The sequence below is a fragment of the Xiphophorus maculatus genome, chromosome 8 (genome assembly GCF_002775205.1).
Source record: "Xiphophorus maculatus strain JP 163 A chromosome 8, X_maculatus-5.0-male, whole genome shotgun sequence".
In the NCBI taxonomy this organism is placed as follows: domain Eukaryota; kingdom Metazoa; phylum Chordata; class Actinopteri; order Cyprinodontiformes; family Poeciliidae; genus Xiphophorus; species Xiphophorus maculatus.
The window spans coordinates 17,473,075-17,497,537 of NC_036450.1; the positions used below are offsets into that span (position 1 = coordinate 17,473,075).

General features: G+C 37.1%; 2 protein-coding genes across 9 annotated transcripts in view; one reads left to right on the top strand and one right to left on the bottom strand.

The window, feature by feature from the left end:
• Positions 1-334: 334 nt before the first annotated feature.
• dnajc21 (DnaJ heat shock protein family (Hsp40) member C21) lies at positions 335-12,941 on the bottom strand. Of its 3 annotated transcripts, XR_002753145.1 has the most exons (13): positions 12,568-12,941; positions 11,079-11,172; positions 10,865-10,988; positions 7,815-7,946; positions 7,058-7,362; positions 6,805-6,971; positions 5,798-5,891; positions 5,133-5,300; positions 4,951-4,999; positions 4,701-4,837; positions 3,229-3,313; positions 2,767-3,049; positions 335-352 (listed from the first exon to the last, which is right to left on the bottom strand). XR_002753145.1 is itself a non-coding variant. In XM_023338035.1 (12 exons), the coding sequence occupies exons 1-12, from the start codon at positions 12,668-12,670 to the stop codon at positions 2,888-2,890; spliced, it is 1,617 nt and encodes a 538-aa protein (XP_023193803.1). In that variant the 5' UTR covers positions 12,671-12,941; the 3' UTR covers positions 2,308-2,887. The 3 variants fall into 3 exon arrangements, 2 of the variants coding, with proteins under 2 accessions (XP_023193803.1, XP_023193802.1); XM_023338035.1 differs by lacking the exon at positions 335-352 and having other exon boundaries at positions 2,308-3,049; positions 3,229-3,310; XM_023338034.1 differs by lacking the exon at positions 335-352 and having other exon boundaries at positions 2,308-3,049.
• A 2,100-nt stretch (positions 12,942-15,041) lies between these two features.
• nedd4l (neural precursor cell expressed, developmentally down-regulated 4-like, E3 ubiquitin protein ligase) overlaps positions 15,042-24,463 on the top strand; it is a 44,591-nt gene continuing 35,169 nt past the window's right edge. For all 6 annotated transcript variants that reach the window (XM_023338062.1, XM_023338063.1, XM_023338065.1 and 3 more), the window contains exons 1-3: positions 15,042-15,398; positions 18,726-18,799; positions 23,922-24,003. In XM_023338062.1, the coding sequence (XP_023193830.1) occupies positions 15,354-15,398; positions 18,726-18,799; positions 23,922-24,003 (201 nt within the window). In that variant the 5' untranslated portion in view covers positions 15,042-15,353. The remainder of the gene's footprint in view (positions 15,399-18,725; positions 18,800-23,921; positions 24,004-24,463) is intronic.

Consider the following 24,463-nt stretch of genomic DNA (forward strand, 5'->3'; position numbering starts at 1 on the left):
CCTGCACTGTCTCCTGATGTCCTTACTAGATGGTTCCTATATTGTTACTCAGAAAGATTTGAGCTTACAATCATTTTTTTGGGAGGGCATTTTATGGAAGGAGGGATCTCATCGCCTGGGATTTCCACCTGTGGTTCATTGGGCACAAGAAGGTTAAATGGAAGGAAAAAGTGTGTTCAGAAAAGTTGCACCAGCAACAGGAATAATCACAGCTTTGAGAGGAATGCAAAGGAAAACTCAACTGAATAATTTTGGGGGCGCTTCACCAGGAGTGGACTCAGGCTGGAACCAGAAAGCCACATTAATCACCATCAATCCATTCCTGAACCAGAAATGTCAGAAGCTTTTTTACCTGGGTTAAGGAGAAAAATAATTATACTGTTGCTCAATGGTCCAAATGTGTCTTTCAGCTGAAAGCAGAGTTAGCATTTCATTTAAAGTCAATATCCTTGATTCTCTATTCAACTGTTCTTGTATCTGACCCTTCAATCCAAAGCTATCCAAAGCTTTTAACCTTAAATTGTATTGTTGTACTGTGTAAGATACAAACTAGTTTTTGTGAGCATTGTGTCACCAGAGAATAACTCTGACACAGAAAACCTTTCACAAATGTATTTGAATCAAGATAAAAAAGAAGACAAAAGGCAAAGAAACAGCCAAGAATGAGAAAACCATTTACAAGGAATGCTTATTAAAATAATTTGAACCCACTATAAAGGTTTTATTCCTCACACAAACAACAGAGTGTTTGCATGGCCCCTGTTGGCTATGTCAAAATATTTCAAGTTCACAGAAATGAGTTTTTTCCTATTCTTTTTGTTCTTTTGAATGACTTTTTCAGGAAACAAATTCTTGTAAACCAATGTGGACTCTCAACCCTGTCCAACTAAATGTCCTTTTGCTTTAGTTTTCAGTAATGCCAAAATCAATACACATGTGCAACAATAATTTGAAGATTTTTAATAGAAAATTCAAAAGCTATCCCTCCTTGGCATTACCTTTGACAGGGTCAATCCTTCAAAGCTAACCTTTAAATTGTAAAAGGTAAACCTAACCTTTTAATTAGTTAAATGGCAAAGTTAGAACTTTTTGGAAAGTCTTCTTCTTGTTAACATAAGCTCTTCGCTTTCCTATATGTTTTTTTGTCACACAAATATTTTATATATTGTAACAAACACGCCATAACTTTAGTGCTCAGTTCAAAGACAGATCAGCCTCTGAGCAAGCAGTGAGCGGGTTATTCCAGTAGGATTTTAGTAATGCCTACAAATGGGGTGCAACAAGGCTATTGGGTCTATGAACTTGGTCTCAAGATATGTGTAAATTGTGCTTTATAAAGGGTAAAGACATTGTTAATTACAGATGTAGAAAAAACTTTGTTGTGCATTTGTCTGGAGCTATATCTAATCCAGAGGACTACAAAGCGTTTTACACCACATTCATTAACCCAGTCATACATGGTGGTAAGCTGCTCTATAGTCACAGCCATCCTGGGGCAGACTGACAGAAGCGATGCTGCCATACAATCAGCAACACCAGGGTCTTTGACCACCACCTTTAGTAAGGCGGATGAAGTGTGAACAAGGACACAATGACTGAGACGAATGGAGTGGGAGTTTGAACCAACAACCCAACATTTGCGTTATGAATATCTACCTGCAGGTAATTCTTAGAAACCTTTCAAATAGTAGTAGTTTGTATGTCCCTGCTCATTGTCTTTCTCTGATGAAATCTGAAAGCTTTTGAAACATGAGTTATGCTAAAGGGGTCAACCTTGGCCATGCAAATGCTGCCATTGATACAATCCTCTCTAAAACTATTCACGGTCTTCTGCTTCTTAATTTGATATTTATTCTGCTTTTTTGATTAATTGTTGCTTTCCGTTTTTTTGTAGTCTTGCTGAGCTTGGTGAGGGCTTCTCTATTGTGATCCTCTTACATGGAACAAACAGCAGCTTTTATTTATTTATTATCCTTAGGGCTGACTAACAGAAGCAATGCTGCCATACAATCAGCATATGTATTTCACGTATATGAAATTGACAATAATATCTTCCTCCTGGCTCTGACAGGTTGTTTTTGACCGGGAATAGTGAGTTATTGCAGATGAACGTATAGAAATGAAAAATGGTTCAACAAAGTACTGACTCAAGGATGCTGAATACATATATGGAAGCCAGTTTTCAGATTTGGATGTGCTGTAAGGCTGCAATCATAATCCAGAGGCATGAATCAGGGGCTGAACGCACGAGCAGATTACAATAACGGCAGGCAGGGAGCAGGAAAAAATGATGGTCAGGAGGCAAAACAGAGGTCAGGTAAATTATAAATGGTCTGTAATTATATAGCGTTTATCACGTCAGGAGGACCCTAAAGTGCATCACACTGCATTCATTAATTTACCCGTTCACGCACACACTCATTCCTGGAAGCAGCGTCAGTCATTGTTTTATGTAAATCTTTTCAAATATCCCATTTGATTACAAACTCATTTCTTTAGTTTCTTTATGCCATTTATGAAAGGAGCTTTTACTCTTTTACTGAAGCTGACCTATTTAGCACAGTGAACTCAATCAGCACCTGACAAGAAAAATAGTTTTTTTTTCCTGTTTCAGTTTTTCTAATTCAATTCACCTTATGTCTTAATAAACCAACCTTTTCTCAATTCAATCCGCACACACATGCACTGACAATGGATCTGCAACCTTGTCGGACAAAGTATGCTTTAAAATTTTTATTTTAAAACTACATCTTGTTTCACTCTCACCTATTGAACTTGTAGACAGAAGGTTAGGGTCCGTATTTGACTTTTCTCACACAGATCGCAAAAAACATCTCCAAATGAGTTTCTTTTGGGTCAAAGCCTTATCAGGCGCAGTGAGGATGTATTATCTGTTTTTCCGCTTTTCTTTCCTGCTCTTGCTCGTGGAACTGTGAGTAGCATTTGTAGAAATAGCAATAGCATGGCCGCTGGTCTTCAGATGGTCAAACAACTTGTTTCTTGTGGGGAACTCGTCGTTGCAGGTAACGCAGCGGAGATTTACTTCCTTCTGGAATTGTAAATAGCGAAATCACATTTAAATTGTTGCAACATTTTCAGCCACAAAGCAACTCCAATTTAGGCCCAGAAAGAAAGATTTAAAAAAAAAGGCCTCAGAAACATCTCAAGTGAATACAAAGTTATTATAAAAGGCTAAACCGTATGTGAACTGTGTCTTTTTGTACATACCTCAGGAAACTGTTCAGTGTGTGATTTGGTGTTTTTTGCCTTGTCTTTCCCACCTCCCTTTTTTCCTTTCGTTTTTTCAGAGCTGCTGAGAGAACATTTGCGTGACAGATAAAGATCTAATTGTATACTGCAGGCATGTGCTAGATAATAAGTCAAAGGAAACTACCCAGAATATTATGATAAGCAAATAGACTTTTCTGGGCCTCATTCAGCATCTGATATTCTGCGTCCGGATGATTTTGCTTTGATAAAATAATGTGTGAATATTACACCTCTGCATTTTTTTTTTCTAAAATAAAAAAAAATTTAACTGTACGTACTGTACTCGCATTGCTCATGTGCACAAAAGTATTTTTTTTCACAGCCTCAAGAAACTCTTAACAGAATAAATTTCAACAAATGCTGTTGACAAATTGCCGTTACTCATCTTTTTTTCTTATTTTTTTTGTTACAAAGAATCTTGTACTGCACTGAAATTTTCACTATAATTCACTAACTGTAGTAGACAAAATGAAACACTCAAGAAAACATAGATTGTAAAAAATCTGTTGTGAAAAAAATCAGCTGCATTTTGTCAAACTAAGAGGTTTTAGACCAATCTAAATCTAAAATGATTGGAAATCTAAATCTAAATGTACATTTCCAGTTATTTTCCATTCAACCGATGACTTTGAAAAGGTTTAGGGCTTTGCCTCTCTGGATCATGAATGTACTCTTTGATACTGAATGATAATTAAAGCCAAAACAGAAAAGTTGTGTGTGAATAATTTAAAACACATTGCTACAACAGCTCATAGATCCATGTTCAACATCAACAGTTTTGAGGTTTTGTAGCCAGAGAACCCAAAATTTTTAATTTTTGCTGAAATTTCAGACTTATGCTGTTTAGAATACATTTTCCATATTTTTATGTTGATCTAAAATTATTGTTTTGCGGTATGATCTCAAAGTTGTTTAAGGAAACCTTGGGGACCTAACCTGAAGGTCCCTAAAGTTTAAAGTTTCTTTTACATGGAACTACATGTAAAAGAGTGTCAAAATTATTGCATAATTTTCATTTACTGTATGTTCACTGTTGTTATTCAGTTTTTATTCGTTTATTCTTCTTGTTGGCTTAAAAACAGGAAATCTGACAAGCTGATTTACTTCTCTCAAATCTTTAACAAATGACAGGAAATTCTCATTATCTTTGTTTTCTGTGGGGATTACAGTTCTTCTGTCCCACATCCTACCTGCTGAGCTGTACAGAGCAAAAGAGATGACATCACAAACTGAATAACATCCTAATGGAATATAATTGGACACTGTTGTTTGATGTGTACCACACAGAAAGAGAAATGTAGCCCAAAATTGCTCTTACTTGACCTTGATAATGGATAGCTGCTCATCAGTAATGTAGCTATTCTAGAAATTTCAGGTGACAGCTGGATCAGAAAACAGACAGGGCTTAAAGAAGAAAAAAGTTAACTGACCTTTTGACTTTTGCAGAGGGAAGGTCCTCCTGCTTTTCAGGTTGTAAAGGATTTTCTGACCTTTCAGGAACTTCTTCCTCACAGGTGGCCTGTGTGGGTATCGTCTCCTCCTCCTCTTTATCCTCAACAGTAGTTTGCTGTGCACAAAGTGAGCATCAGTGGGATGCAGTAAGCCTCATGAGCAACTTTTCTTCTTAACTTTGACACTACCACACTTAGAATGTACTCAGAAATAGACAAAGTGTTCCACCTGTACTACTTTCTGCTGTTTCTTTTTCCTCTTTTGCTTTTTTGACAGCCTGAGGATGTGGAGAGAAAGACTTCAGTGAAAAAAATAAAAGCTAAATATTTCCTGTGAATCACCATGCACAAACAACCATGACCACCTGCTGATTTTATTTATTTTGTTGACTTGTTTATGGATAGATTTACTTTTGCCTTGGCTGTTCCTCTTCTTCGTCCCCCTCATCCTGCAGGTAATTTTCTTTCTCTCCATCCTCCTTTCCATTCAAGCAGAATGAATCGTCTTCTTCCTCCAACTGTTGCCGTAGCAACACCACCATCTCTCGGTGCTTTTTGGACTTTTCATGGTTTTTCATGCTGCAGAGCAGAACAAAAATTGAGCAAAATCAATATTTGGGAATGTGACTAAGAAAAGAATATGAATCCAAATCGTAGATAAACAAAAATCTTACAATTTAGTAAATGTGTTAACTGATTTCTGTATTTAATTTCTTTTTAATGGTACCGGTAAGTCCAAGAAGCAGAGATAATGCTGCAATTCAACTGCATACAACATGAACAGCTTCACACCAACAACAAGAAGCACAAAGATAGAGAGCTGTTTATTTACAGCGCCTTGCACAAGTCCACACACAACATATGCTGTTTCACATTTTACAGAATCACGTGTGACAGATAATCAAGTAGATCAAGATTGCTAAATGGAAGTTTTTGAAGCTATATGATAATATTTCATAAATCTCCAAATTACTGCATATTTATTAACCCTTGAAATGTCGATCCATGTGATGACTAAACGTCACTGAAATTAAAACCTGGACAGGGGAGGGTGGTATGTTTGTGTGGAAACTCACGCTTTATCCGATTTGAAAGACTTGTCACAAGCAGGGCAGTAGAGATCATCATAACAGTCGATGGTTGGGTCATCGTCGTTCGGCTGCTCAGCATCTGTTAGGCGCAAAACACCGTACTTGAACCCGCTATTGCATCTTGACCCATTTATACATAACTTTCACATAAATGTCATAAATGCAAACAACAAATTATGAAAGGCATTTTAAATGGTCTTAATAATAACGTAAGATATATCAAGACAGATTTTACTGGATGCATGGGATTTATTAGCAACACATTATTTCCTCCAGATTAAAGTACTCCTGCTGATAAAGATATATTGTATAAATATCTGCCTGAAAAATATATTACCTATTAGGATTCATTCAAGCCTTTTCATTTTCCTTTGCAGAAGAAGCAGCCATAAATTGGCTGTTTCATCATTTTTAGTTTTTATTTGAACCACAAAGTACGTTATTATGTTCTCTAGGTAAACACTAATACAGCAAAGGTTTCAACAATTTGAAAATTGTCTTTAGGAGTGAACATAAAGTACTTTTATAGCTGTCATCATATTGTAATTACAGTCGGGGGGGTTTCTGTTAGGTCTGTTCATTTATTAGTAGCTGTACTTTCATCCAACCTACCTCTGTTTTTTCCATGTAACCAACCACTTTGTACATAACCATTTGTGATGTGCAACAAAGTGCTAACGACACTCATAATTTATTTTGTATGTTGTTTTCATCTACGTTTAACCGCCTTTCCATTGATCATAGTTCTGATTCCTGTTTCTGATCAGCCAGTTGAGCTATGAAATATCATAATCTACTGACATGCCATTAATAAACAAGTTCTTTTAAAATAAATGCTCAGAGGCTGATATGTAACGGTTCTATTTGTGTCTAGAAAATAAAGACACGCTCCACTACTCATATATTAACCTTGTTTTATAATAGGATATATTTTTGTCAAGTCTATAGCTTACATATTTGAAAGGCAAAACACAAGTCTGTAGTTTCTTTACCTCCATCTCTTTCACTGTTTTTTTTTAATGTGTCCACATTCATCTCCTCTTCCTCACTCTCGGATGTGTCTCCAAACTCCTCTCCGTACTGAGCTTCAATCTGCTGCAGCTCCTTCTCCAGCTCAGACATTGCGGCCCAGCTCTGCTCCTTGTACTCCTCTGCCATCCTAGGATGGAAACACACAAAACAGTGAAGCAGGGACAGAACTAGAACAGCAGCTGCATTCGTCCCAACACTTTCATCTCAGCCTACTTGGCTTGTTGGAGCTTCTGCTGTCGCCTCAGCTCCGCCGTTTTCTTGATCTTCTCAGCGTTCTGCTCCTCCACCAGCTTCCTGTGGGCCTGGACGCGCCGGTCCCTCTTACGGACGAAGGCCACCAGTTGCCGCACCAGCTCGTTGCGCTCTTTTCGAGCCTTTTCCCTGGTCTTCTTGTTCTCCTTCTCCATGGCCCTTTTTTCCCAACGGTTGGACGCCTGCCTCGTGTCGTATTCCTCCTTCCAAGCAAAGTTTTTGCGAGTACAGAAGCTCTGCCAGTAGGCGTAAAACACATGAACTACCTGTAATATGGAAAAGGAGGCTGGTTAGAAACACAAACTGGCTTCCATCATTTCAAATTTGAATGTCAGGTGAAATCGATCCAAACTACTTTTCTGTATGTTTCTCATAGTTTCAGAGCGCAACTGGTTCATAACACATTTCACGTCTATCCCTGGTCAAAATTACTTTTTTGCCTCACTGTGAGATTCTCATTCATTTCAAGACATTTTAATGAAACCACAGCAATGCTGATAACAGACATTAGTCTAGACATAATAATCATGACGTTCATATACTTCCAGCTCCAATTTCATCACAGTGAATCTGCACAGTAAAAGGGCAGACAATGTGAGTTTTAAAAGCTGTGAAATTGTGGTAAACGCTGAATTGCGCAGCCTAAATCTGACGCGAGCCCTTAAGGGCTGAACCTCGAGGAGAACCTGGGGGACGGACGTTTCAGTATGGAGCTTACTGTGTCATAATCGCTCTGAGAATCTCCAAAGGGAGGAAACCCTTCTTCCTCTTCCTCGTCGTCCATCCTGCTGTGCTCCATCTCCTCCTTAACAATGGACTCAAAAAGATTCCTGTAAACCGTGTAAAAGCCCTGGGGAGAAAAAAACACCAAAGGAACAGTGAATTAGAAAATCAGGGTTCTGAGAGGCACCGGGAATTTCCTTTCCCACAGTTTAATGGCAATGCCAGCCTAAACATGGGATGATGCTGATGAAGCTGGGCGATCACACAGGGGGAAGAACATATGTTGCTTCTGTCACGGAAACCTCTGTGGCAGATGCAAATCCACTTTTACAGTTGATAAATAGCATCATTGTCACAGCAGGTCAGCGTTGTAAGAAGTGGAGTATTAAGAAGCCAATATTACACAAAAACTCAAAAAAGTTTATCAATATTCTATCTTTGCCTTTTTTTTAGGTGGCATTTAAAAAAATCTCCAAAATAAAACATTAATGTAGTCAACATAATGTAGTCAGACATGCAACACTGAACATTTATCCTTGAAATCTTAACTACCCTGATCACTCAATCTCCCCAGGCTGTTACTGCCTGAGTTTCCACTGCAGTAGCTCTGTATGGAAATGACAGACTTTCCTCCTACAGTTTGCAGGACGTGATACAGAGCATGTGAGGAGAAAGAACTTTTTTTTTTAATATAACAAGTTATGATTTTCAGTAAGAAATCAATATTTGCTTTCGTTTCCCATAGCGACTCCAGTTCAGTCATTTACTCTGAACTTGATGCAAAGGTGAAAGTACCAGTTTTTAAAGGTTCTTTCAAAGATGCAAATTTTCACCCTAGAAAAGACATAAGGAGGCGCCGTGCCTGGAATAACAACCTAATCTTCTAGAGCAGTAACTTTTTATAACAGTGCTCACAGTTTGAAACAAAATAAAATTCTCCTTGAGCTAGGAAACAATGTGTATCAAAAACGATCATTTACTAAATTCATCCCAAACATACACTTAGTTTCTTTACATTTTTAAATCTGCTCAAATTACACATTCAACTACGCAAGACCCGGAAAACATTTAATTCGATATGATTACTGAATATTGATTGTGAACCCATATTTTCCTGATTCTGTTTCAATCTTCACAACTCTGTGAATTTTAGGGTCTTTTGTTGCCCAAACCGTTTGGGCAGCAAAAGACCCTAAAGTCTTTTGCTAAGGCAGTAGTCGCGTTTTAAATTTTTAACATACAAAAAATCTGATTGATCTTTTAGATCTGGAAACATTAATGTTTGTCTGTATCACTTATGTAGAAACCCTGTGAGTTATCCTCATTTTATGCATTTAAATACTAAATTGACATGCTGACAAATGAGAGTTATTATAACTGCACAAAATTTGCCACTAATTTATTGAGATACGAAGCAGGACCACCGGAATATAAAATAAATAAAATTAATAAAATAAAAGTGAAGTGCAACAAAATACTTACATTCTGAAACTTTCACTCTAATTTTATGGCGTGGAAAAAATAATGGAAACTCAACCAAGGACTAGTTAGAGACTTTTCAGAGTTGAAAGTTTAGGAGTCATCATATTTCAACAGAAAATAAAAAAAAATTCAACTTCAAGTACAAACAGAGTGCACAAATAATGCACTCGCAACCAATCAGAAAAGCAGTGCACATTCACTCCACAAAGCTACACAGGATAATCTCAAAAATACTATTTCACCACTATAGTCATTATGGGGGGTAAATTTCTATACATTAACTTTTACTGTGGTAGATGCAATGGAAACAGAGATAGAACCCCAGAAAAGTACCTGCAAAAGGTTCCTGAAATGGAGATGTGCATAAATCTGGGTCTTTACAGTAGAGGCAAATTAAAATTAGTTTTCAAAAGTTAATCTCATCTTAAATCAAAACAGTGTGTTCAAAACAGTTCTGTAAATTGCAAACCATTTTCAAAAATCATGAAGGAAAAAAAAGTAAGTCAGACTATAACAAAAACGTTTGTACCTTTTCCTCTGGGTTTCTTTACAAAAACTGCTGGTGAAAATATTAGCTGGATTTTTCATTATGCGTCTCTGTTTTTACCACTGATGGACAGCCATCCTGTCCAGGCTGACACTGCATCTGACCCGACAACTGAGATTATTAGTGCACCACCAAACAAGCAGATGGGATTATGGAAGAAGGTGCTCTCTGCTGGTCAATATAGAGAATGCATTTGCATGTTTGTAGAAGGAAACCAGTGAGCGTATGCAATTTCTTGAACATTGTGTGCATAAAGTAAAAGAAAAGATTGTAGTCTTTCTGTCTTGTCTAAAACCCACACAAACTTTCAATTCTGTAACATTTTTGCCAACTTGAAAAAGAGAGGATAAAAAGAAGTCCCTTTGACAAATAAAATAATAGGGCAAAAACAAGTGTAGGTGTTTCAAGGCTGAGATCTTGTTTGGATTGATGGAATAAAATGTTTAAAGAATCTCTGGCTCTCCATTTACCAGAATTTGTCGACTAATTATAGTTTGAGTGTTTTGTGAACAAAAAAGCAATGGAACATACCAAGAATCTAGAGTGAAAAATGTCTGCTCTGAATGATATAAATGCAGTCAATAACATTTGGTAATAATAAGATAATTGTCTCCATTCACATTTTTGTGCACCTCATTCATCAAGGATAAATTGATCTTTGTGTTGTGTAATTTTGGTTTGCCTGCCACCTCTGTTAGTACAGTCTCTTATGGCAACAGGTTATTATTACTATTACTGCAGTGGATGAAGTCACACAAAAAGCAGTGGAGTTAACTTATTGACTTCTCCATTGTTGTTGGCAAAGAATAATGAAGGACATTTAAACAGTGTTAGAAAAAAGTTCTTATTTAACTGCATACAGATAATCATGCATTATTCTTCCAAGAATAATGAAATTGTTCAATATTCTTTAAAAAGAATAATGAAGAACATTTAAAAAGTGTAAGCAAAAAGTTCCTATCTAACTTCATACACATAATCATTTTCTCTGCAGCCACAGAAGCAAAAGTCCAAACCTTCTCATCATCTACGTATCCTGAGTAGCATGTGACTGTGAAGTACTGCAGGAGGTCAATGCTGTCGTCTTCATAATCGCCGCTAAGGCCTCCTTTCAGCAGAGCTTCTCTGTGATTGTCATACCTGGTCCACGGGAGGAGAAAAGGTCGTCAGTAAGGGTCAAAGAGCTGCTGCGGCTAACGCTCGTATAACCAGGAGGAAGGCTGAATTCACCAGGCTCTCTCCTGCGGATCGCTGAGGACATCATAAGCTGCCTGAATGAGCTTGAACTGCTCTGCGGCCTCCTCGGCGTTCTCCAAGTTTTTATCTGCAAATTTCAGAGGAAACACACACAAAGTGATATTTAGATGAAGTATTTCAACCCATGCTGCTTTCCATATGTGAAAAACTAATTGCTCTCTGAACCCAGGATCTCCTTTTGGCAGAGAAAACGACCATCAAGCATTTGTGGTTAGAATTTTCTTACATCGTTTACTACTTAGGCCCACTTTGTGTGGATATTTCTTTTAATTCAGCCACACTGGAGAGTTTTCAAGCTTGATTGGCCAGCTTAAGGTCATGCCTCATTTCAATCCATTTTTTTGTTTCCTTCTAAATGAGTTATAGATGCACTGAAAGTTATTTTTACAGGCCGACCGATACAAGGAAGTTTGCTGCTCTTCCAGTTTCTTCATTTATAGATGTCTCTTAATTAGGTTCACAGAAGGTCCAAAGCCGTAGAAATTATTTTGTAACCTTTATCAACACTCTCTGAGAGCTTTCTTATCTCACTAAATTCTGTATCAGGTGACAAAGTCCTTCAAAATGACTGCAGATGTACTAGAGCATGAATGAGTCACACTTTATATATGCGTGTGAATCAGAAAGAGATATTACAATAATCAATGGGATTTCATATATTTTCCTGCTCTTTACTATACAGCTTAAAATAAGGCTTCTTGGTCAGGGTTAAGACATTTCAGTGTTAAATAAATCATATAATCTTTCTCTCTGCATTGTGGCATTTAGTCAATAGAAATATTGACCTGAAACAATAGTTGATTTAACTTCAGATGGTGGGAGGGGATGTCTTTTTTATTCATATTCAGTGTGTTTCAATTGTATGCAGAGTGATATTTGATTTGAAAATGCAGGGATATACAGTTGAAGCAACACATTTCCTTTAATTCATAAAAACTATGTCTACTGGTGTCCTTTGGAGATAGAACAACTAACATCACATTGTGGTCAGAGCAGATGCCCTACATCACAGGTGTCAAACTCCAGTCCTCAAGGGCCGCTGTCCTGCAGTTTTTAGATGTGCCACAGGTACAAAACACTGGAATGAAATGGTTTAATTACCTCCTCCTTGTGTAGATCAGTTCTCCAGAGTCTTAATGACCTAATTATTCTATTCAGGTGTGGTGCAGCCGAGGCACATCTAAAAGTTGCAGGACACCGGCCCTTGAGGACTGGAGTTTGACACCCCTGCCCTACATGTTTCAGATGTGTTTCTAGTCCATCACAGGACTTTAAAGTAGCTGAATTACTTCCTCAGCTTATCGTTAAGTTCTACAAGAGCTGATGAGAAACAATTTATTGATTTACAGATGTTGAAAAAAAGAAAGCATTTATACAAGACACCGGTTCTTCAGGATTGGAGTGGGCCACATCAGACATATAAATTCACAAACATCTGGATGATGACATGCATGCAGCTCACCTGGGTGCCATTTTAAGGCTAATTTCCGATAAGCTTTCTTCAGATCATCATCTCCTGCGTCTCTTTTCACTCCCAATACTTCATAGTGACACCTCATCTTCATGGAAACCGGCACACTTAGGTATAAGATACACTGCAAAAGCTCACGTTTCCCTACAACGCGGCTAATATTAGCATTTGGTTAACGGTTTCTCTTCTAAATCATTACTTTATCTTAACCAAGAACTGCAGTTCTCTTATATATAAGGATATTACATATTAAAATATGAAAACAGGTCCTTTTCACCAACATGCAGCCTTTAAATAAGCTTAATTTGTGAATAATATTGCGGTGCTGGTTAACAGCCGGGTAAACTGTTCTTCTTCTTCGTCGTCCTCTTCTTCTTTGCGGGGTAAGGCAGAGTCGACGCATTGATGTTGTGTTGCTGCCACCTACTGTTCGTTATTGTCCAAGTCAACAATATTATCCCACTCATTTCATCCAACGCGTCTCATTGACGTGTTTCTTATCATTTATGAAAACTGAGATAATTTCTTCTGTTAGAAGAGATGAGAATGACATAAAAACCAATATCAAATTTAAAAGCTTAACCAGACAAAATAAATAATAATTTTAAAAAGATACTTCAAGACCAAATAGCTGAACTTCTAAACACCTTGAATGACTTTCTTCTTTTGCTAAGATGACAGATATCCTTGCAGTGCTGATTACAGAAAACTCCTTGCAAAGTTTTTCTTCTCACTAATTTTCTGTCAGTTCCAGTACTCTTTGTGTCTGTCAGCTAAAAACAGAATTACTCATAAACCCGGGAAAAAATATTTTTATTCAATCAAGAAGTTTTTTTTCCAGATCAGTAAAAAGACAGATATATACCAAAACCTCATTAAACAACTCATGAATTATATCTGCAGCTCAACTGGATTCCTAATAATATTCTCTCTGTAAGGCCCAAGTTTTATAACCATTTGCAATTAGCAATTACTTTTTGATCTGAATTTACATTAGCACATACTATACTGCTTGTGAAACATTTTAGCTTTTAGATAGGGCAATAATCAAGCTTGTCTGTGATAAAAGAAACTGAACCAAAATGGTTAATCACAATTAGGTCATCATAATAATGGATCAGTTCTATTTTCACATAGGACCAGGTTGGCATGGATGACTTTTTTTCTCCTAATAAATAATAACATAATTTCAAATCCACTTTTTCTACTCACACTTTCTTCATCTGACATTAAATATTGCTTGAAGACTTGAAATATTCGGGATGACAACATAGTAAAATAACTGATAAGTATTGTAAATTGTATTGTAAATATTGTTTACACCCCAATAGCACACTGTATATCCACCAGAAAGAAACTTCTTATCATCACATCAACCTTTACCTCTGTTCATTCAGATGCAACATTGCAAAGTTGTGCTGTGATGTTCTTTTAAAGAGAAAAACCTTTCCCCCAGCAGATGATTGAAAGAAGTCATACTGTTGAGCATTTTCTAATTCTTAGGACAAACATTAATATATAATATCCTAACTGAAGTTGTAGAGTCTTGGGTTAATTTTTTAGCCTTCTTTGATCATTGCACGGTCTAATTTCAGAAGTCGCAAATGTATTTTTGCTTGTTAATATTCTGTTCATTGTTTGAAAATGAACTTCAATGTTTTTGAAAAGACACAATAAACTACTTTCCAGAATGACAGCTGCAACTACTTTTCTGAGGCTTTGCTATTGAATGCTTTCCTTGGCATTATGTGCAACTGTACGCTGTAGGCCAGAACTGACCGTGATTTATTTTCTATTAGTTAATGAATAGTGCAAGGAGTGTTGTATGCGTGTTCAACACCTTTGTTGTTTGTTTTCATTTTCTTTAAAATGAAAATAATATTAGTACCACGAGCAAACAAAAAAATTTACAATGTACAAATGAAGTCACTTCTCTGCATACTTTTATCTTGTGAACAAACTAAAAACCCAACTCACACGTATCTTAATAGTGTTTCTTACCGCATACCACCTTCAATTCAGGTTTCACTTGTTCGTGTTAATCATGTACCATCCAATAATATTTGACTTGCGCCTGAGAAGTTACGGAGGTAAAGTAGTTACATCGTGGCAATGCTATATTTAGTAGATTTAGCGAGTCTAGTCAGTTTCAGTAAAATTTAACTTTATTTACCCTACAACATTGTGCTGCAAATTCAAACATGATTTCTGAACCCCTCAGTCTGTGATTTGCTTTCCAACATAAAGCATCACAATGCAAAATTAATATACTTATTTATTTACAATTACAAAATCTTCGCTGTATAACATGTTTTTAGGAAATGGATCGAAACGGCTTCAAAAGACAAGCTACGCCTTTTTTTTATTTAATTGGATGGGAAGGGAGTCACTGGGGGATTCTTATTGGTTGATTATTAAAGCACTCACCTTAGCTCGGGCAGTGATTGGCTGAACTGCCAGAAGGAAGTCAAGTGCCACAACATTTAGGCTTTTATGCTTTGAGTTCAGAAAAAACGATCGGAATCAATCTAAAACACATAAGACCATCATATAAATGTTCACATTTCTACCTTGTGTCTCGGATGAACCACCCTGGCGCGGATTAGGTTATCCGGCCGTGAATCCACCCCCGATCCGTGCCGAGGATTAGATATCGCCGCAGACTTTACCACCACCGCACGGCAGAGAGAGGAAAGTGGGACTTTATTGTTAAAGGCTAGCCAGCTAGCTTCTCAGAGCGACTTGTTTGTGTGGGTATACCGCGGACCGCAGGCTATATGGCAACGAATTACGAGCCTATATATGGACTTTCAGAGGACGAGGTAAGCTTGAATTGTAATTAAGGTGTTATTGAAATGCAGAATGGAGTCGTTGGGTATTATGAGGGGCAGGGAGCAGAGATGGCTAACGATTAGCCGTGAGTGGAGCTAACAAGCCCTTACCCACGGCAACATTCCGCTGTTGTGTTCAGGTAGATGTCAATTCCTGCCACGGGTCTCTCTGTGGTTTTGCCCACTTGCATTTATTTCATAAAAAGGTATAAACTAAAGGCCGACAAACCACTTTGATCTAAAGTTTTGAAATCAAAGTCTCCACTTTGCATCCTGCATTACAAAAATGTTGCTGTTTCTGGGAAATCAATTTATCTTTTTTTTTTTTTATCTTTAGCTTGAAGGGTTAAACCTACAAGTGAGACCTAAACACACCCTGCTAGGTAGTAATCACAGTTGTTTGATGGTGAATTGACCGCAGAGAGAGTGAAATAGAGGCATGTACGGTCATACGAGGTCACTCTGACTGTGGACACCTTGTTGGCTTTAACCTAAAACCTACATAAATACACAGTGGTAATTATAGATGGAGTGCACATGCGATTATACATAGCTTCATCACAGTCACGAGTCTAGCAGAGGAGCATCCCTACTTCATGTACCTGTTTGACATTTTCAATGCAGTCACAAGAAGCATGGAGTATGGAGATTTTTTCTTTCTTTCATTATTCTCAACTGTGACTCAGAATAACTGATGCTTAGTCAAAGTTGTCACGTTTTTTAATTGTTGGTGCATTTGGATGACACTTCGGGAGCATATTGCGTCTACATGTGTCAAATACAGATGGGTGATATTGATTTAAAATTTTATCACAGTATTTTATGGCAGATGTTGCTATGGTGACTGAAGTAGCAGTAAAAAAGTATTTCAAAATTGATTGCAGTCATAGTTTCTGGCTATGTTTATCAGTGCCTGTATTGAGAGCACTGGCCTAAATGAATGTCTGACTGTATTGCACCCATCCCATTGTCTCATCATTTGATTAGATCAGTGACAGGATGGATAAAAGTTATTTCTTCTTTTTTTTTTCTGGGTCATTTCAGGTAACGGTGACTGATTAATGTGCTTGACCAGAGCGATATTTGGGTGCCTGCTATGTTACGTGTAACTGCCATGCTCGCCAAATGCATGCAACACATTTGGCCCGTTGGAAAGACTTTTCACTTCCCTCGATGCACATACTGGGGGTATATTTTTAGCAGCTTAGATGCTAAACGCTGCAAAGAGGTGTGGAGACTTTGTGATGGACCGAAAAGAAAACGGTGAAAACGTGGGTTAATCATAGTCGATATTATACCTGGAATATTCAGCTGTGCTATTGTAATTCCTAGAAACTGTGCAGGCGTACTCTTGACCTAAATTAATTGCCTCATCATTCCTGGTCTGACATCTAATCCTATAAGGCAGGGTTGCCCAAGTTCAATCCTCGAGAGCTGGATGCTTCTCTGCTCCAGCACACCTTAATCAAATGAGCAGACCATTACCATGCCTCTGTAGAGCTGAATGACTGTGGTTAGCAAATTCTGCTATTTGATTCAGGGATTTTAGAGCAAGGATGCATCTAAAAGCTGCAGTATGGTAGCTGTCGATTGCTGATCGCGGGCACCCTTGATATAATGGATACTTCTGAGATGATTGTATTTTAAAATGGATATTAGTGCTACAAGTGGTTGCATGAGATGATGGGCTGAACATCAGAGGATAGTTGTAGATGCTCAAACTCTTGCACTTCCTCTGGCATTTGGTTATCCGGATGTTAAACCATACAGACATTATAACAATTGTTTTTCTTTTTGCAGGATTTGAAAACTGAAACTAACTAGACACATGATATTCCACGATGATACCACAAACTCCCAAATGTCTAATTTCAAATATCATCATTGCAATATTAGTTTAAAAAAAAAACAATGATATGACAAGAGGGTAAGAATTTAATATTTGTTTACTGTTATATTCCTCGTAATTATAAATTCACATTTTGCATAAAATAGTCAGTGTATTGGTTGGACTCTCGGCATTGCATATGTTCTAAACTGGACAGGTGATAGTGGCCAAAATTGCAAAGGGTACAGAAAGATGGAGGCATCATATTAACAGATTTGTGAAAGAGTAGTGTGGAAAGCCTGGTTCCACTGAAACTGATATTGTTATGGCAACATTCAAAAATAACACTGCAGTTGCATGATTTTCCTGTATTGTGCAACAGAAGGCCATTTAGATCAGTATCTCTACAACTTCATACAAATACCACCTCTCTATATATTAAGTTTTCCAAATGCCACAACAATGTCAAGGAAATATTAACAATATGACAACAGGATTTTTTTGTGTGTGTTTTACCACAAAAAATAAATCAGAATAAATCTATGTTATTTTGTTAGGTGTTTGAATGAAACATATCAAGATTACATGTTGGGGAAAAATAAACAGGAAGGTGCTCTCATATCAAAATTTTAAACAAGAATAGACAGAAACGTCTTATCAATGCCAGTCTCAAAATTCAAAATGGTTGCCACAAATTTAAAACAGTTCTTTTAATTATTCTTAAGTCTGTTAATTAGTACCTGTTTGAAGGAAAATTCAAAGTGCTTGATGTACTCAGCTTTGTGGGTGTTTGGCACACTTTTTGTCACCTCAGTCAAACATCACTAAATTAATCCGAGTGGTGGGGTGCACTTTCAATAAAATCAATGTTGGAGTTATGCCAAACAGCTAGAGTGTGTTGCAGGTTTTGGGTATGGCGGTGCACGAATTTAATGCTGATTGTTAAAAACACAAGCAAGCAAAATTGCACACACCGATTCAAATCTGTTAAGAGTGTTAGTCTCATTGGCTAAACACTCATCGTATATATTAGATTTATTTTTTCTTAAACTGAGCTGATGAAGAACACTTGTATCTTTGGCAGTGATGCACTCAGGGTCTACATTGTATAATTCAGTGCATTAATTGTAGTGCAAAAATTACACTTTAAATATCAAAACAATGGGTCCATAGAAAAACACCTGAAACAGTCTGGACTCCCACTAGCTTCTCTTCATTAGAACTAGTGAACAGATGGTTTAGCAAAATGTCCACTGTTGGTTTAATTATTTAAAAAACTGTCTTGGAAAGAGATGAATGCAAACACTATATAGAATGATCATTATTTTTTTGCTTCTGTTGTTGAACTTATTCTTTCTCTGTTGTTAAGTTTGACCTGGAGCCAAGTCAGTGCATCTGGTAGATTGAAATCTGACATGGGTTTACAAAGTTATGAGATAATTTCCTCTGAAAATCAAATAAAGGTCCTCTGTCGTCTTCTTGTTTTGCAGCATGACACGCGAGTGCTACGAGTTAAAGTTATTGCAGGAATTGATCTGGCGAAGAAAGACATCATCGGTGCCAGGTAACTGTCGGAGAGTTTTCATCAATGTGTTTTCAATGTGAATCACTACACTCTAGTGCAAAGATTATTGAGAACTGTCCATTGCACCAAGTTCAAGTAGTCTGATTCTGTCTGTTTAAAATTCAGCCCTTTAAACTGTTTAGATGAAAGAAATATTAGCATCATTACTGTAATAATGTGTGGGTTGTGTCATAGTAAAAGTCAGGTAAAAAAAACAGTCTCAAGGTTTTAGCTATTGTGTTCAGCATCCTGCTCTTTGACTTCTAGGGTCTTCCTATTGTTTGTCCTTTCAACCTTGGACAGCTCTTTGTAGCAATAAAAAATGTAGTTCATAACAAAGACCTTGAACTTTCAAGTGTTAATCAATGATTACCTACCTCTCCCATCCTATGCATAATCCACTGTAGTCGCACGTTTCTAGATAGAAGACTTTGACTAATAATTAAACGTGCCATGTACCTTCTTGCATGTGAAAACGTGCAGATGCTAACCTTTCTTTGAGAATGTTTTGTTCATCACTGTCCTCCGTCTGTAAACTGTGAAGCCCAATGCAACGTTACACATTACACCTTCTGCAGATTTGTGCTATGTACTTTGAAAGTTTGTACTTTTTCCACATTTTGTTATAGAAAAATCACAAAAATCAATGTATTTCTAGTTTTAATTTCTTTTAAACACAAAGGAGTAGGTTGCAAAGGGTGGCTTGTGTTTAATTTCAGCCAAATTTACTCATAAAGAAATGGAGTCCACCTGTGCATGTATAAATACAGCTGCTCACTGAAGGCCTCATAGGTTTCTTGGAGAATATTAGTGTACAAATAACTCCATGAAGACCCTGGAGCAGACCAAACAGTTGAAGGATAATGTTGTGGAGAAGCTTAAAAAAGGTTTCTGTTTCAAGCTGGTCCAGACATCCAGTTAAAGTATCCAATCAAGGAAAGCAATAATCAGTAGTTTCATTCACAAAACATTTCAGTAATCAACCTGCACAGACAATCCACCTCTGAGCTGCCTCCGGCCAATAATGATTCACAAGTGGAGATGAAGATATCCCTCACAGCTGCGAGTTCTCAGAAATTAAACCCGCACTTGGAACATCAGGTGCAATGGAAGTTTCATATCAGTACCACACATAAAATGTGTATTCCCATACTGTTCTTTTCAAAACAAGACTTGCAGATGAGTTCAGTGCAGCGATCCTGCTGCTGGCCAAGCAAATGCTTTAAAGGAGCTGTATTATGTATTTTCCAGGAACACTAAGCCATTTTATAACACAATCAAGTCACTATCCTTCAGTTGTGATAAAAAAAAGTATTGAACGTATCAAACATAACTTAAAAGAAATTAGACGTTGCAATTTGATGCCTTGAAATTGGGCCTCTGTCTCTTTAAGAAACTCTTTCACTTTGACACTGTGCCTTTATCACATCATTGCAACTATGTGTAGTTTGCTGCTAGCCATACAGGGGACACAGCAAACCTCTAAAAGAATCAAACCATGATTCTACCTTTTGTCCTACATACAACACATTACATTTGACAGTAAATTAACAATTCACCTTACTTTGAAAGACATTGCAAAGAGCCATGGTGGCAACATCATGCCACTGGTCACTGTTGAGTAGTTAGGAAGACAGACTAAGATCAGAATGGGTAATGCTGTAGGAAAGCCTGTTGGACGATGTAAGAGAACGAGGTGGAGCTTCACTTTCAGCAGGAGAATATCCCTAACATACAGCCAATAGAAGGTTTTACATCAAAGCATGTTCATGAGTTATAATCCAGCTATTCTTTTGCTGGTTACAGAAAATCACAACATTCATTAAAATGTATAACTACATACGGAACAGTTCAAAGGGTATGAATACTTTTTGCAAAACACCAATTCCAAGTCTTGAGTTTTTGTATGTCAGGCCGTTTGCTGATGGAAGTCTAACAATAACTTTGTGCTTTGATTGATTGCACCTAATAAAACTTCTAACATCACGTGATAATCTTTAACCCCACTTGCTGCTAGCAGTAAAACTATTTATATGTTATATATACTGCTACTGCAAATACATCTAGTAAGTCTTAGGGATTCTGTTGTTATGGATTTTTTTTGTTAATTCCTCCTACAAAGGACACCTATAAATGTCTGGTCTGTGAAAGCCGTAAATGTTTGACATGTGGTTTTAAAATTACTTGAATGTTAGTTGCCTCTTTAAATATTTTTGACATTTTAATAGGTGAGCAGCTTAATGTTTGAACTTGCAAATGGATCAAAACACAGCTTAAACTATTAAAATCCAGGATTTGTCATATGAGCAGTGCCTGCAGTGATATGGCTGCTTTTTTTTTTTAAACTCCCTCGAAATTGCGTTGAATACAACAAATTCTTAGAAGGCAGGCCTAACAATCCAGTCCTCTGTGCCTGAATGGGTCTGTACATGAAGGAGCGACGCAGACAAATGTAGCAACCCTGCAGTGATCGAAGGATTCTCAGAGGAGGCCCACTGAGTGTTGGCAATCTTTTTCTTGTCAAATTAAAACTCTGAACACGAACATTACCAATATAGAATAAGACATTACTTGATTTTTTTTTTCTTTTAGTATTTATATGCAGATAGATTTAATGTGCAGATTTCATTCAGAATGAAACCTGCACCTCTCCAGGGGATTACAGTAATGTTTTTTTATCTGACCAGAATACGCCTCAGGGTGTTCAGCACGGTGCAAACTCTTCCATGCTGGCAGCACAGCTCAGGGCTGGCCGTGGCCAAAGCTGAACTGTACTGAAGAAACACTGAATGAGGTCTGATGTGTGGTGTGCTCGCACAGACTGTGCTGACTTGGCAGTCTGTCACCTTTTGAGAGACTCAAACAGTGCCAGCTTGTTCTTCCTTTTGCTCCAAATGTCTCTCCGAAGCTGCTTTATTGCTTCTTTAGTATGCAAAACTCTTGTCTGTTGTTTTGCTTTTGGTATATTTTAGAGGTGCTGATAAATCTTCCCTAAATTTTCTTTGAGCTAGGTTTTAAATCCAGCTGTTCTTATTGTGTTGAATTGAAGTTTCCTAATTCTCTACCTCTTCAGGGATTTTTTTTTCGCTATTAGAGGAAGGCAGGGAAATGCCTCCCAATAAGAGCTGAGATACTGTACGCTTACTGCTAATGTTTAGTCTCTCTACATGACAGAACCACATAAACATGCAATTAGAAACTGTGGGGATGCTGAAGACGCCAATTAGCAATCAAGCAGCCACACATTCGCTTACAAGGATTCAGTTTCAGCTCATTTTCGTCCATGTCTGTGCTCCTCGTTTCCCTTGTTTTTTATCTTGTGGATTTAAGGCAGCATTTTAGCTGGCAGGAAGGACACACTTGGATTGGAATTTGATTTATTTCCAGGCCCAGTTGGGATGGCAGGTATCCTAATAAAAGCCAATCATAGCAAATCAGATTGAAAGCATATTCCCGATGGTCTGAATTGTGTCCAAATCAAGTTATGCTGAGCGATTGTAACTGGAAGCTGTGATTTAGGATCTGAGGAGCAGGCAGCTGGCTTCATTTTGACTGAAAATAGCAATCAGATTGTTCACCCAGGTCAACTCAGTATGCTGATGATCATATTTCTGCAACTAAAAACATTTGAAGTAGTTTGGTTTAGCTTAAAGGGTGTGAAATGAGGCCACAGTAACAGGCTGTTAGTGTCTTAACCAAATGTTCTCTCTACAAATGTTATCCTCCCACACCACAAAAATATTGTGTGGAGGATGTTTGTGTGTAAATTAGCTCTGCGTCATACTAAGTCATGAAACCACTCTTACTGGAAGTACAAAGTGTTAATATTAGGGTTCTGACATATTGGTGATATAATAGATTTTTAAATAACCAAAACTTCAAATTTCACAGTATACATGGAATGTTTATCTTTAAATTTTTTTAATTTTTTTTTTAATATTAAGGGAAGATTGTTAACCTTGGGTTACTATTGTAAAACACAAAGATAAATGTATAAAGGCTGAAGTTACTGGGGGATAAACAAACACATTGATCGTGATAAACTGCCTCCTAATCTAGACAACCACGGTTAGTAGAGAATGACATGAAAATATTATGATGTACTTAGTGAGGGAGTTCCTGAATATTTTTGTTCCACTTTTGCCTTATACATATTTAAGCTTGTTCAGTCATGTTTATTTTTTTTATTTCTGCATAGAGAACAATCAGTTTTATCTTTTTCACCGCATTCTGTTCACAGTTTGCAGCCTATTTCATTTGTTTCAAACTAATTAGTAGAAACAAAAACAATGTGCATTTCAGTGACATCTTTTTACAGCTGACTTTCCCCCTCACTCATACTCAAATAAATGTGAGCATACTTAGATCTGGATAAGCAAATGTAAAAAAAAATTAATAAATAAAAAAAAAATATATATATATATATATATGCGCATATACAGTATATATATATATATATATATCTATATATATATATATATATATATATATATATAGATATATATATATATATATATATAGTAGAGAATGACATTCTGTACTATAGAGAATGTCTATATATATATATAATGTATGTTTAAGGCAACTCTAAGCACATATGATACTTTGAAGGAAAAAAAAATCAATAAGTTTGTCCAAAAAACATCTTGGGCAAGTAAAAAAAAAATTTATATATATATTTTTTTGTCTTTTTCTGATCATTTTACTCTCTGGTCCTGTGAATGCTCCAGCTCTGCCTCTATAAGCAGATCTCACCTGAGCCTTCTGCCCTGTCAGCGCTCCCAAAGTCATATTACTCTCTTCGTACGATTTGTGTGTTCACCTCAAAATATTTTGCCGTTTCTATTTTTAAAACCCCCGTCAATAGACGTTAGAGCCTTATCTCACTGTTTCCAAAGCTAAGCAGTTTTCATATGCAGGCCGACTTTAGTTCAGGTTGTGTGTGATCCTCAACTACCTGTTTGATGTGTCTACAGCAAATGATGAAGGACTAGAGACAGTTTAATACTAGCGATTTTCAAGCTTACTTGCAGAAGTGAAAAGTTCAAGATGCCTTTCGATTGTAATTATTTCTAATATATATAACTGCTAAAATTGTGATTTGTGTTTGTTTTTTTTGCAGTGATCCTTATGTCAAACTTTCTCTCTATGTTGCTGATGAAAACAAAGAGCTTGGTTTAGTCCAGACAAAAACTATTAAAAAGGTAAGTTTAAAAGAGATAAATTGACATTGATGTGAATGATGATTAGTGATGCTTTAAATTGCATAATGATATAAAATCTATATTTTTTATTTGGTCTCCAGTGTAATTTATTCCCAAGTATTGTTTTTGTCTCTGAATATTTAGTGCATAATACAAGGGGCCAAACTCTGAACTAGTAGCCTGACGCAGCTTCTCAACAATACCAATATTCTTCAAGTTCTTATAGATTGGCTTAGCCAGAAGCAATCTTCCAGCAAAAAGCCGCTGTAGGAGTTGGACAGCTCAGGCCTCCATGCAGGCAGACATATGCTGCCAGTGGCTATGATTGCTTTATAGGATATAAATAGCTTGACAATATACTGCTATGTGGAGCAGAAAAGGAAGTATCAGTGCTTGGGCTCTTCTGCGGGTTCTTTGTTTCTTTAAGTGGGACACCTTTGACAGTTTCATTATTGTAGAA

Coding starts and splice junctions, on each gene's coding strand:
- dnajc21 (XM_023338034.1), bottom strand. CDS start 12,670: ATGAAGATGAGGTGTCACTATGAAGTATTGGGAGTGAAAAGAGACGCA. Junction 7,363..7,814: donor CTCAGAGCGATTATGACACA/GTAAGCTCCATA, acceptor TCCATATTACAG/GTAGTTCATGTGTTTTACGC. Junction 5,000..5,132: donor GAGGAACAGCCAAGGCAAAA/GTAAATCTATCC, acceptor CCACATCCTCAG/GCTGTCAAAAAAGCAAAAGA.